The sequence below is a fragment of the Crocuta crocuta genome, unplaced genomic scaffold, assembly GCF_008692635.1.
Source record: "Crocuta crocuta isolate KB4526 unplaced genomic scaffold, BGI_CrCroc_1.0 scaffold48, whole genome shotgun sequence".
Classification (NCBI taxonomy): domain Eukaryota; kingdom Metazoa; phylum Chordata; class Mammalia; order Carnivora; family Hyaenidae; genus Crocuta; species Crocuta crocuta.
In genome coordinates, this window is record NW_027533089.1 from 6,046,036 (window position 1) to 6,060,250 (window position 14,215).

Sequence of the window (14,215 nt, forward strand, 5' to 3'; positions counted from 1 at the left end):
GGGAGGGAAGGAATCCCAAGCAGGTTCCGCACTGACAGCACCGAGCCCGACTAAGGGATCATGAGATCATGACCTGAACTGAAATCAAGAGTCAGACTCTTAACCAGCTGAGCCACTCAGGTGCCCCTAGACTGATCCAGTTTTTAAAAATACTTTTGATTGTCCCAAAGAAATAATTAACTGACAAAGATGTGATTCTGGAATTCTATAATCCTTCACAATGTTAATTTGGGGAACAATTTAAATCAAATGTCTCATCTACACTTTAAAGAATTTAGCATTACTTTCTCCACCTGCACATTCACACATAAACATTTCCACTAATTAGGGATGGTTATAGCAGATTGCTTGACCTGTGTATATGCACACCCAGCTTGGAATGATGAATGTAGGCTCCCTAATCTCCACAGGTGTGTGTCCAGGAAGGACTAGACCAGCCATATGTCCTTTACTGATTCTTTGTGTCTTTCAGTGAACTCCAAATTCCAGATATGTATTCAAAGATATTCATAAGCTGGCAGTACTAAATGGAAGATTTGGGTTTTAAACAATGTCCACATTTTCAGGCACATGATATAGTAATTCATTTTCTTTCATACTGTTTCCAAAATAATTTATAATAGTTATTATTTTAAACTCTTCCAGATTAAAAAATATATACAANTTTACATTAAACAATAATGTTTTAATAAATAACAAAAGCAAATCTCCAATATAGAGCGGAAGGTATATTTAATATACATAGAATGTGAACTTGCCTCTTCCAATAAAATATTTTGAAATATACATTGTTTCTTTTGAATAAGCCTTTAAGGCTTAATGACTATTTAAGGAATCTCCTGTTTAATTATTGTTTGAATATTTTTGGTGCTTTCAATCAAACTGTGATTGGATTTTAAGAAACAAAGAAATTTTGATTGATTTATTTCCTAGATTGAAAAAATTATTTTCTATCACATATAAATAGCTTTATAGCTGGCAAGTGACCTCATGTACTTACTACCTTAAAACATATTAGAAAACATTAAACATGTCCAGATACTTTAACTATGATTATTTTGAATTTTAAAAAGTGCTCAGGGGCACCTGGATGGCTCAGTAGTTTAAGCGTCCAACTTTGGCTCAGGTCTTGATCTCACAGTTGGTGGGTTCAAACACTGCATTGGGCTCTGTGCTGACAGCTCAGAGCCTGGAGCCTGTTACAGATTCTATGTCTCCCTCTCTCTCTGCTGCCCCCCCNAGCAAATTTTTTAAAGAAGTGTTCAAATTTATTTTTGATTCTCATATTAATAAAAATGTTTAGTAAATCAACAAGTATCTATTACCCCATACAACTAAATATGTGCCTAATATTACACTATATATTTAGTACATGAATAAATGAAAGCTATATTTATTTTAACAGATATTTGAGTACCCATTATGTTTCAGTGATCTGCAGGAGCAAGATATGCCACAGGAGACACAAAGATGAATAAAGCCTGCTAAGAGACTGCATATAGGAAGCTAAATATAGAAAATACCTACAACATGAAGTAGAATTCGCTAAATAGAGAAATAACAGATGAGTCAGCACAGCAGTGCTTATGACCATAGAATTTGAAGTCAGGCAGCACTGATCTGAATCCCTGCTTCATTATTTACTTAATTTTGTACCTTAGATCTCATTCACCACATCATGTATAAAATGTGTTGAGGTTTAAATGAGACAGTGCTTTAAAATTGTGGCATTGGTCTGATACATAGAAAGAACTCAAAAATTGTCTGCTATCATTAGTTCCATACAATAGTTGAAATACTAGGTCACTAGAGGGAATATAAGAGAGGATGGGGAGGAGATAAAAAGAGGTAGGGGGAAAGAGAGGAGATGAAGGAAGAAGAGGAAGAGAGAAAGAGATTACATCTTCCATTTGGTTAGGAAAGGCAAAAGAAGGATTGAGGAAATCTTCATGAAGTAGTGGCATGTCAGATGTCTTTGAAGGATGGGTAGGAGTTTTCAAAGTGGAGATGAGAAGGAAAGGTGTCCTGGACAAAGGACTCAACGTAAAATTAGGTACCAGAGGAGTCAATGGACAGGTGTGTTCAGTGTAGCTGAAACACGTGGTATTTGAAAGTGAGAAATAAGACCAAAAAGGATGTTGTTAGAAAGCCATAAATGCTAGACTTAAATGTGAGACTATATTTAATGTAACAGATTTTTGAGTAAGGTAGTGAGAAATTTAGTCTGTGCTGTACAGCCTGGATTGAGATGACAACATTGCCTCGGGTGAAATGGAAAAGGAAGAAGATGAGCATGAGACTCATCCCATGGGCTCTTAACTGCATTGGAAGTAACAGGAAACTAATTAGTAACGGTTACAGACCGTAGCAGACTTGGAAAGAAGGTTCAAAAGATATTGCAGACCCAGAACTCCTAAGACTTCTTCTTTTTTTTTTTTTTAATTTTTTTATTAATGTTTTTTTATTTATTTCTGAGAGAGAACACATGAGCAGGAAAGGGTCAGAGAGGGACCCAGAATCTGAAACAGGCTGCAGGCTCTGAGCTGGCTGTCAGCAAAGAGCCTGATGCGGGGCTCGAACCCACAAACCGTGAGATCATGACCCGAGCCAAAGTCGGACACTTAACCGACTGAGCCATCCATGTGCCCCATAAGACTTCTGACCACGAATGAGATGCTGGAGGAAGGAGAAATTGCAGTAGATCGCACTCTAAAATTTCAAGTCTCAGTGATTGGAAAAACCGTACCACTGTTCACAAAATGAGGGAAGTCAGAAGGAAGACCCAGTTTTGTGGTGTTGATGATAAGTTTAGTGAGTGGAGAATCTGTGTTACCAATTTCTAGTGACAATGCCCATCACGCAGCTGACAAATGTAGATCTTGAGTTTGTGAGAGTGATTCTGCAGAGAGATATTGATTTGGACATCAAGTGCCCACCCACAGACAGACTGCAGTACAGTTAAAATTATATCTTCAACACACTGAAACGAAAATAGTGAAAAGTCTTTGTAAATTTTCTATCATCTTACTCCTAGAGAGATGCACAAATGATCTGTATATTATAATGTAAACTTTGTTTCAGTTTGAAAACTCCAAGTCATGGGCATATTGTCATTTAGAGCTTGAAATGGAGAAAAAAGTAGAACGAGGGCAACCAAGGTCATAGAGAGAAGAAGAGACAATAAAATGCCAAAAAGAATATAGGAATGTTGCTTTAAGAGTCAAACCTTGAATGTGGACCTTGAATTCAAACAAAATAGTCTCTTGTTAAAAGTTAAAGACAAAAGCAGAAAATCTTAACAGCATACTAATTTGACAAACATTGTTACATCCTTGTGTTTTTGTTTTATGAAACAAAGTATTTCTTATTGTTGATGAAACATCTTCTGTGCTTCACATATTAAGCACACTTCCAATTTAATATGAAGAACAAAGCAATGTGTAACCGCATGAAAAATCGTCAGCGGTGAATGAAGAAAATCCTAGTTCTTTAAAAGTAAAAGAGCATCTTATTTAGCTATTAGATGAATCTAATTAATTAACATAAATTAGAATTTTTAAATAATGAAATACACTCTTCGAGACATGACAGGTGGGTATGCTATCAAAGCACTTTTCTAAATGAAAATCTAGAATCCAAATGCAGCGATATAAATGCATAGCATTCCCATTTTTATTCCCCTCATTCCTAGCAATCTAAAGTTTTCTAGTTTAAGTGCATTACCCTTTTTGCTTTTTATTACTTCTGTATCCTTCAAAGTTCAAAATTGGAAAATGGTAAGCTACAACTGCTGAAAAGGGTATCATTTCTTCTGTCTGCAGAAGAAATGTTCTGTCACCGTTTTAGATCATCTGGTAGAAAACCTATGGAATGCGGCCAATTAGGTCTCGTGTTTCTAAGCTGGATATGCACACACACACACACACACACACACATTTTGCCTTTCAGAAGACAAAAATTTTTAAGCTACAATTATGAAAAGCATTAACTATAAGAACTATACTACTGAAAGCCTCCTAACTTACATAATGCAGCATTATATTTTTAAAAAAAACAGACATCTGGACTGATAGTAATCTTTACATGGGGATGTATTACAATGAACACTGTAAGTAATTCAGCGCCTGTTTTTTAGGATGTAATTGGAAAAGCACTGCAGTACCTTGGAACTTTTGGGGAACTGAGCCACCTAGAGCAAGTTGTGGCCATGATCGATGAAGAAATGTGTATTAACTGTGGCAAATGCTACATGACCTGTAATGACTCTGGCTACCAGGTAAGAATTCTGCTGTAATTAGGATGCTGTGAGGCATGTTTCTTCTGGCTTTTGTAGCAGAAAGCATCTTCTGTTGCTAAGTGTGAGATTCAAACCTGACATGCCCAATATTGTTCCTCAGCAGTGGCATGTCTATCCTCCCACCCTCTGAACGTGGTAATTTTTTTCAAAGGAAAGCCGTAACTTATACTAACTGTGCCAATATTCAATGTACAGTGAGATGGGGGTTTTTTATATCATTTAATCACCCATAAAACTGGATGGAAAAATCCAGCCAAAAGGGAAATGTACACAATCATGCACATCAGGAAGCATTGTGCTTTAATACAGAGGGAAAGGAAAGGAATTGCCATTTATTGCCATTACCCTGAAAGGACTTGATTCTCTCTACCAAAAAAGAATTCTCTTCCATCCAATATTGACGGGGCTTCTATTACCATAGGAGACAGAAAAACACTTTCCCACTAGCCCAAGGGTTGGGACTGGGAATTCCTTTGTGGCTGGAGAAGCCAGCAAGTTGTATTCTTACCACATGTGGTGAGTCTTGGATTTATCTGGTTCCCCACCCTTCATCTGAGAAGCTGCCAGGGGACGACAGGAAAAGTAGGGATTCAGCTATCTTGAGCCTCACAACTATAGATAAATATTATTTTCATTACACTTTTCAAGCTATGAAGAAGTAGAGTAAAATAATACCTCAAGATGATTAATGGAATTTTCAAGATAGATAAAATGGCCTATTTTTAAAAACTGTAGTTTATTAAACTTCTCAGCCTGGAGGAACGTCCCATGTTGCTCGTGGTGGGATTTCGAGTATTCTTCTGACAATCTAATTAAGAGACATAACAGACATACTGCAGTTTTTAAAAAATCTTCCTCTTTGACATTAGTTCTATGCCAATTTTTTACCCAACGAATCACTTTTTTTTTTTTTTTGTAGCTGAAAGGTGTCTCTGACACTTATTTTGGAAATGCTAATCCTATCACACTTTCATCTTGTCTTTCCTCTAATTAACCAATCAGAGATGAATTAATAAGTCCTATCACCAAAATCCTAGCACCAATTCACTAATATCTCCATTCTTGGAAGCTACAGGGGCATGTGGGTAGCTCAGTCAATTCTTGACTTCAGCTCAGGTCATGATTTCACGGTTAGTGGGTTTGAGCCTTGAGTTGGGCTCCATGCTGACAGTGCAGAGCCTGCTTTGGATTCTCTCTCTCTCTCCCTCTCTCTCTCTGCCCCTCCCCTGTTCATTCTCCCTCTCTCTCTCTCTCTCTCTCAATAAATAAACAGTTTTTTTAAAAAAATTAAAAGAAGTTATGACTCCTACTTTCAAGTTCTAGCCTTGGTACAATGTCAGTTAAAAACAAAACAAAGAAACCCCCCAAACCCTTATTAATGAGGGAAAATATCACAATTTTGCTTTTAAAAAGATATTTAAAGTCCTCTTTTGACTCTTCTGTCTCAAAAAGATAAAAAAATAGAAAAAGTCTTCAACAGATTCTAAAGTTTAATGTTTGCAAATTTTTAAAGTATGAAATTTTCAAGATATAAGCATTATTTTCTTTTCAATTGCTTCTTGGGTTTCTATTTATAAAAGAATACATAAGGAAGAGAAATAGTTTTTACTCATTCACACAGCCATTCAAGATGTTGCTTTATTTTTAAAAATGGCAGTAATTTATGGGGACAAAGTTTCTTATGGTTCGTCCCTTGTTTAGATATAATATGGTTGTTTCCTTAAAGAACAGCTTTTTTTTTTATATTAAGCAGTCTGACATAATTTACTCTAATGAAACCATTTTCTCTTTTATGTGCATAAGAGAGGAAACAATTATAGTTACAAGTAGCTTCAATTGGGGGAAGGAAATTTTTTAACAAAAGTTATTTTGAATTGGATGAGAACACATTTTATATGCATAATTTGAAATCGAAACAAATACATTCATTGCCCCATGTGACAGTGACACTTCTTCCCTGTTGAGAACGAGGAGCATGAGAAGAGAAGGCACCCCACCATCCTCAGGTAGCAGACACCCCATCCTGGTAGGACGGGAAGGACCCGAGCTGCGCTCAGAACAAAGGAAATAGAGACTTACTGGCATGAAATAGTTTCCTCACACAACGCAAGAAAAATACCTCCAAGGAATTTTAAACAATGTATTTCTAATTTAAAAGGATTTCTGCTGTGCCGTTTTTGTTGCTGCTGTTGTTTTTCTCCCCTCTGGCACCTCAACTGTTGCTGGAGCTGCACGCAGTGCTGGGCGTAGTTGTCTCCAAGCGCGGCTCTCTACTGCGGTGGAGAAAAACGTTGATTCCAAAATGGGGGCGTTCTTGACCTTTTTGGTCAGTGACAGCAATACTCTTTATTTCTGTTTGCAGGCTATTCAGTTTGATCCAGAAACCCACCTGCCCACCATTACTGACTCCTGTACGGGCTGTACCCTGTGTCTCAGCGTCTGCCCTATTATCGACTGCATCAAAATGGTTTCCAGGACAACACCTTATGAACCAAAGAGAGGCTTGCCCTTAGCTGTGAATAATCTGGTGTGTTAAGGTGATTTGCGAAACAGTTGCCGGGAACTTTGAGGTCACCTATCTATAATGATCTTTTTAATTGTGATCATTATGCTCAGCTCTTTCTAAATTGAAACAAATACATAATTTCTAAAACAAAAAATCTTCCAAATGAAAAATATAACTTCTAAATAAATTTCCAAATTTTAAAAAATGTCTGTTGCTAGTGGCCATTCAATTACTGGTCATAAAATAGAATAATTCTCTTGTGAGCATAGTTGTTAAATAACTGTGTAGCAGTTAATTGGACATTCACCATCAATTGTCCATCCTGAAAAATACTAACTTTTTTTTGTGGCAATGAATGCAATAGTTTCCAAATTTCCCGGTGCTGTGCTCTTTGATTTCTAATTGTAAGTGAAATTAAGTATTTTAGAACAAAGTACCATTTAACTTACAAGGAAATGTTTCCAAGGAAACATTTTATAATTAAAAATTACATTTAATTTTAACCCTGTTTCTAAGCAAATGTAATTAGCTCCATAAAGCACAAGTGAAGAAAGTCAAATGATTATTTACTGTGGCAGGAAAAGAAAGCCAAAGAGGATTTGCACAACTTTTTTAAGGCCCCTTTGTTAAAAATAGCTTCTTTGTGGGGGACTAGAAGCTCAAAGTGATAGTATTTAGAAATCATTCATATCACTCTGCTAGTCCCCACGCATGCCTGAGGTGGGTGTTCAAACGCCAGCAATGAATCAACATGATATTCTTCTTTAAATATTTAAACTATGTTCCTAACAAAACAAGATATTAGGATGGAGCTCTGGTTAAAGCAACTCTTTTGCTGTGCACGGATCTGCTCTGTCTGCTTCTAATAGTAGCCTTCATGATTATAGCAATTAATGTTTGAACAAAGCCCAAATTATACAGCAGTGGGTCATGTGCTTCATTATTCAAGAATGAAAAATATAGTATTCATAATATATATTAAGTGTGCAAAGCCAACTTGACTACTTTATATGTTAGTGTTTAATTTTTTAAAAGGTAATCAGATAAAAAGAAATATATATTTTCTGTTATTGCCAATAATATTTTTGTATTTCTCTATTTTCATAATCAGCAAATAGCATCTTATAAATTCATTTATCTCTTTTTTGTGGCATACTTTAATATGAATCCATAAGTAGCAAATCTTTAAGTAATGATCTGTGGTATATTTCTATGAAAAATATAAGACCTAGAAAGATAAATGTTTGGTTATGCACTTTTAGAATTGCACATTTACCACAAAATCTGCATGATTGAATACTATCAAATAAAATATCATAAAGCATTTTAAACAACATGGTCTTTTGCTGCCTCATTTGCAAGTACAACATCATGTCAACTATTTAGACTCTGAGGTGGAGAAGTTTTTGATTAATCCTACAGTGAATTCCATCCAAGGTTGTATATAATGCTAGTTCCAAGCTAATGAGGGCAATGACGGTGCAGTTATTTAAGTGTTTCACTTCTGGTCCTCTTGACCCAGGTTTTCCTACTGAATTTAATTCCACTCTGCCAAAAGGCATCTTTCACTGGGCACAGGCCAGGTTTCTTGCCGTGGTTCATGGGCAGAGATCAGAGAAATGGCAACCTACCATTAAAGGCACCATTTTCACTATAACAAAAATCAGTGTCATTTAAAAGTATCCCTTAGTTGGATGTGAAATATTAAGGACTCAAATGAATGGACTCCCTTTTATGCTCCTGTCATGGTGGGGGCATCTTACCTTTTAACAGCTTAGTGACGGCTTCGACTTGTCCAGAAAATAAACATACTGGGGCCACATGGATGCCATCATAATGTATTACCCCCACCTCAATCTGATGAGAGCTTTTCACTCTGGGAGTTTTATGAAAGTCCATCCCATGCATACATGCCTGAGTCCTCTTCAAGACACTGACTGCCAGGCAGAAATTCCCTTACTAGAGATTAAAGAAAAAAAAGTGGTTTATGACTTTTGCCTCCTTCTCTGAGAAAGAATGAACATGGCACTATAGTTCTGTAGCTCTGCTTTGGGGAGCTGCACATGACCATGGCGATCTGTAATTTTACATCAGTATATTCTCCATACACATTTCTGTTCTGTCCACTTTCTACTGCGCACTAAGAAGCATTTCTTATCCATGCTGTTTATAGGAAACTTAGTTTAATTTTATAATGCATGACTTGCAGAGAGTGCAGAACAGAGGAAGAACGAAGGTTAGGTCATTCCATCCAGCAAGAGGCCCCAAGCCCTTGGCCCTAACACACATGTTCTCATGACTCCAGACCTTCAGACATGAGTGAAGACATAGGATTAGACCGAGGAGTCTGATTTTGAGTGTTTCCCATGTCTAAGAAATTGTACTGTGTGATCTACCTATGTGATAGTTAATTTTATCTTGGCTGGTACCCAGTACCCAGATACTTGGTGAAGCATTATTCTGCATGTTTCTATGAGGTGTTTTTGGATGAGGTTTACTGCATTTAAATCAGTAGACTCTGAGCTAAGCAGATTGCTCTCCATACATAGGTGGGCCTCATCCAAGCAGTTGAAGGCCCAGATAAACAAAACGTTGGCCCCACCCCACCTCCTCAGCAAGACGGAATCATCCAGCATTTGGCCTTTGCATCCTTTGCATCATTAACTCTTTCTGGTTTTACAGCAAACTGTCTTTGGACTTGAACTATAATTCCTGAATCTCCAGCTGGCCAGCCTCTCCTGTCAGATTTTGGACTCATTAAGTCTCCACAATCATATGAGCCAATTCCTTAAAGTAAACCTCTTTATACACACACACACACACACACACACACACACACACACACACACACCCTGTATTGGCTCTGTTTCTCTAAAGAATCCTCATTAATACAACATACGTTATCTTATTTGAATTTTAAAATGATCAAAGGTAAGTTCTATTGTTTTTTTTTTCTTATTTAACAAGTGAGAACACGGATGCTTAAGGAGTCTAAGTAACATGTTACAGTTCACATAGCTACTTAGGTATGTTTCTGAGTATGTTGGTGATGTCTAATATGCCCTCTGTTTTCTCTTTTGCTCATTCAGCGATTCGTTCATTTAACAAATATTTATCAAATAACTACCCTGTACCAGGCACTGGACTAAGGCCTGAGGTTGTGAACTGAAATGAGGAAGGTTCCCTGAATGCCAGCCACTTAAACCTACAGGGAAAATGGGCATATAACAGTTATTACAGAAAGTATAGGAAAATAGTATTGGGAGAAGGGACATCTAAAACCTACCTCTTTGACAAGACAATAAATTAAGCCAAGTTTCTAGCTCCATGAAAGGCTTTTCTAAATAGGAAACAAGGAAAAGGAAAACAAGAAGGAAAGCATAGAGGTTCGTAAAGTCTCGAACGTCCAGAAAACTGTAAAAGCTTGGAATTAGCCAGAACAAAAAGAATATGTGGGATGTAAATCGGAGAGAGAGAGAGAGAGGTTTGAATCATCTTGGAATCCCTTGGGGAATCAGAATCAGCATTTTTGTTCATGAATTCATTCAGAAAACATTCCATACTTCCTTTATGCCAAGCACTTGCTAATTGATGCTGTTTCTACTGTGAACAAGAACACACATGATTCCTGCCTCACTGAGCTTACATCTTAGTGGAAAATACAAAAAGCAGGTAAGTAAATAAACTGCAAATTAGGGTAGGTGCTTTGCAATGAAGCTGTAGCCTGGAGTAGAGACAAGGTGGGCGTGCACTTACTCTTCATAAAGTGGGGCTGGGAACTCCTAATAGATGGGAAGGAGCTAGCCACACAAAGAACAGAGAAGAATGTGTTCAGGGACGCCTGGGTGGCTGACTCTTGATCTTGGCTCAGGTCATGATCTTACAGTTTGTGAGTTCGAGCCCCATATCAAGCTCTGCACTGATGGTGTGGAGCCTGCTTGAGATTTTGTTTTTCCTTCTCTCAGCCCCTCCCTAGCTTGTTCTCTCTCTCTCTCTCTCTTTCTCTCTCTCTCAAAATAAATAAATAAACTTTAAAAATTAAAAAAAAAAGGAATGTGTTCATGTTCTAAAAGTAGAAACAGCTGGTGCGAAGGCCCTGAGGTTGAAAACAGACCGAGTTATTCAAATTACTAAATCAAAGAAGGGTAATAGAAGGCAATGCCTAAATCCATAGGAACCATGGTCTAGAAGCATAGGAGACTGACCTGAATTTCCTCATCTGTAAAATGGAAGATATAATGACCTTGAATTTCATAAGCTATATATAATCATAATTTCTGCTGCTGTTATTTATGGACACAGACATTTCAAATACGGTTTAAAGAAATAAAAGTCTATATCTGCTAGACTCGAAATCAGACTGTCATAGTAGTGACTGATGGTATGACTTCCTAAACTAACATTCTTCATCTATAGCAATCTAGAAAAAGATATTCCATGCAGTTGGAAGATCAAGATTAAAAAAAAAAGTAGAGGGGTGCCTGGGTAGCTCAGTTAGTTGGGTATCCGACTTCAGCTTAGGTCATGAACTCACAGTTCATGAGTTCAAGCCCTGTGTCGGGCTCTGCGCTGACAGCTCAGAGCCTGGAGCCTGCTTTGGATTCTCTCTCTCTCTCTCTCTCTCTCTCTTTGTTCCTCCCTCACTGTCTCTCTCTGTCTCTCAAAAATAAATAAGCATTAAAGAAAAGAGTAGGATAATCAATTCTGAGAAAAATGAAAGACCCTGGGAATAAAATTTTAAGTATATATAAATAAAATTATTTCATCATATATATTTATATATATTATTAATTATATGTATAATTATCTCCTTATATGTATAACTGCCTAATTTTACTTTCTCAATTCTTTGAACTCTATATAGCAGAAGTATTTTTTTTAAAGAGGAAATTTAAAGACAAAGCAGACAGGTGACTTACGTAAATTGATATGTTTAGTTGGTATCATATTTAGAACAGAAGCTCAGCTAACTAGATTTTCACAGAATGCTCTCTCTTCCACATCACTTTGCCAGGTGAGTATCATTTATTTTTCTCCAATATGGATAGCTGGAGATACATTATTCACTTTGGGTGGTCTGAGGGTACCAGTAAATGGCCTAAACAAATCAAGCAAATAACTGTTATCTGAAAGGGTTAAGATACTGCCCTTAGAAACGAGCTTATTACCTGGCAGGATCTGATCTACTTCTGTCCTATGAAGTTAATTCAATTAACAGGAAAGCCATTAGACACACTATTATCTACCCAGAGCTGTAACTTTTCCTCTTACCCACAGATGCACACAATTCAGCAAACAGCCTGCAGAGTGAAAATTTGGACCAGATCCTTAATGATTCTGTAAGGTTCATGTAGTCTAGCTCTCGCTTTTATTAATTAGTATGGTAACATTAATTAATATGGTACCTCATTTATTAATATAGATTTTCTGCTTAAATTTTTTAAATTACAGATGACATCTTTAAATTGAATAGTCGCATTTGGGTTGGAAGCATGTACAGCTGATTGTCCCTTTGTGTTAGCCTTTCATTAACTGAGGCAGAGCATTTATAAACTGATATTGGCTCTCATTATTTTCATACTTACTGTTCTCCTAATATGCACTGTAAACTGCTGTGCCATAAACAAGCCAAGTCATTTTGCCACTGGTAAATAGTGTATAGTAGTGAGTCATATTGATTTATGTATCTGTGCAGTTATTTATTTATAGAATTTATATAGTGCTTTTCCATATGCTGTGTTCTGCAAGTGCCAGCAGCCTTCTGTGTACCCCTTTGTCTTTCTACTTTCATGGCTTCTTTACTTCCACTACCATTGATAAATTCTAGTTTATATAACGCTGGCAGTTTTTAAAGATTTGCATTAGTCAACATATGGGCCCAGACCTCCTTGTTTTCCAATATATTTTTTATGTGTTTCTATTGAAAATAAGATCTACCTACCTATTAATAGTACTGGTTTATTCACCTTTCCTGGCCTTCAGTGGTATCCATCTGCATGGATCTAGGTATTTGAGCAAAGATAAAACATCACACACACACACATACACACACACACACACACAAGTTGCATAGCAATTTAAGATTACTGAAAATGTTCCATCTGCATATTTTTCATGGAGGTACAAGAATGTGAGTGGAAGATAAGAACCTTTCAATTCAATTTATGTCTTAGGTAAGACACTCAAAAATTCTTATTTACTCTTTCATTTTTTATTTAAAAATTTTTTCACTGTTTATTTTTGGGAGAGATGGAGAGAGAGTGTGAGCAAGGGAGAGGTAGACACAGAATCTGAAGCAAGCTCTAGGCTCCAAGCTGTCAGCACAGAGCCTGATGCAGGGCATTCTTGAACCCATGAAACTGTGAGATCATGACCTGAGCCAAAGTCCAAAGTCAGAGGCTTAACCAACTGAGCCACCCAGGTGTCCCTTATTTTCTTTCTTTTAAAAGAGCCTCTTTTGAGTGAAAGGGGAAGGGAGAGCTTAGGGATTTGGAACAGGATTATGGGAAGATGACCATGAATTTTTTAATGCTCCATTTCTGTTTTGCAATATTTGGGAGACTGCGTCTTGCTCTCCCTTCTTATAGGCAGTGATGTTTCGGTGGGGTTTCACCACCTGCCAACAGTATGGCCAGTGACAATGCCTCCTACTGGAATATGATTCTGAGCTAACCCTTTAAATAGAATCTTTGAAAGTTTCCTAAAGACAAGAATGTGGTAGCTTTATATTCTCTTCCACTAAAGATAGCAGTATAGGAGTCTGAGGACCTAGCAAAGCAAGAACAGCATAGGTAAAACATCTACATGAAAGAGAGGAGGGAAAAGATTAGAGCCTCCAAAATCTACGTGTGCTATCCCCACTTCTCTGAATTTCAAATGTATATATCAGAGTGTTTATTGGACAGTGGATATTCAGATACAAACCCTAACTCATCATGCCTAAAGTCAGCCCTGTCTCCTCCTTAGCTCATATCTTCTTTTCCTTCTTTGTGTACAATAACTTCACCTTTGCATACTGCAAACATTTCATAACAGGAAACAAAAACACCATTCACGAAGGAAAGGTTGATAAGAACTACATTAAAACCAGAAGTTTCTTTTCATCTGGGGCGCCTGGGTGGCTCAGTCGGTAAAGCGTCCGACTTCGGCTCAGGTCACGATCTCACGGTTTGTGGGTTCGGGCCCCGCGTCGGGCTCTGTGCTGACAGCTCAGAGCCTGGAGCCTGCTTCAGATTCTGTGTCTCCCTCTCTCTCTGCCCCTTCCCTGGTCATGCTTTCTCTCTCTCTCTCTCTCTCTCTCTCTCTCAAAAATAAACAAAACATCAAAAAATAAAAAAAAAGAAGTTTCTTTTCATCAAAAGAGCATTAAAAAATGAACAAATCACAGAGTGAGAAGATACATTTGCAATACA

At 37.3% G+C, this 14,215-nt stretch overlaps 1 protein-coding gene across 1 annotated transcript in view; it reads left to right on the plus strand.

Annotated features, from left to right (window-relative positions):
- Window positions 1–8,131, plus strand: part of DPYD (dihydropyrimidine dehydrogenase) — an 805,636-nt gene extending 797,505 nt beyond the window's left edge. Inside the window, exons 22-23 of the mRNA XM_077746119.1 lie at window positions 4,136–4,276; window positions 6,660–8,131. Of these exons, the coding sequence (XP_077602245.1) occupies window positions 4,136–4,276; window positions 6,660–6,833 (315 nt within the window). The 3' untranslated portion in view covers window positions 6,834–8,131. The remainder of the gene's footprint in view (window positions 1–4,135; window positions 4,277–6,659) is intronic.
- Window positions 8,132–14,215: the final 6,084 nt, after the last annotated feature.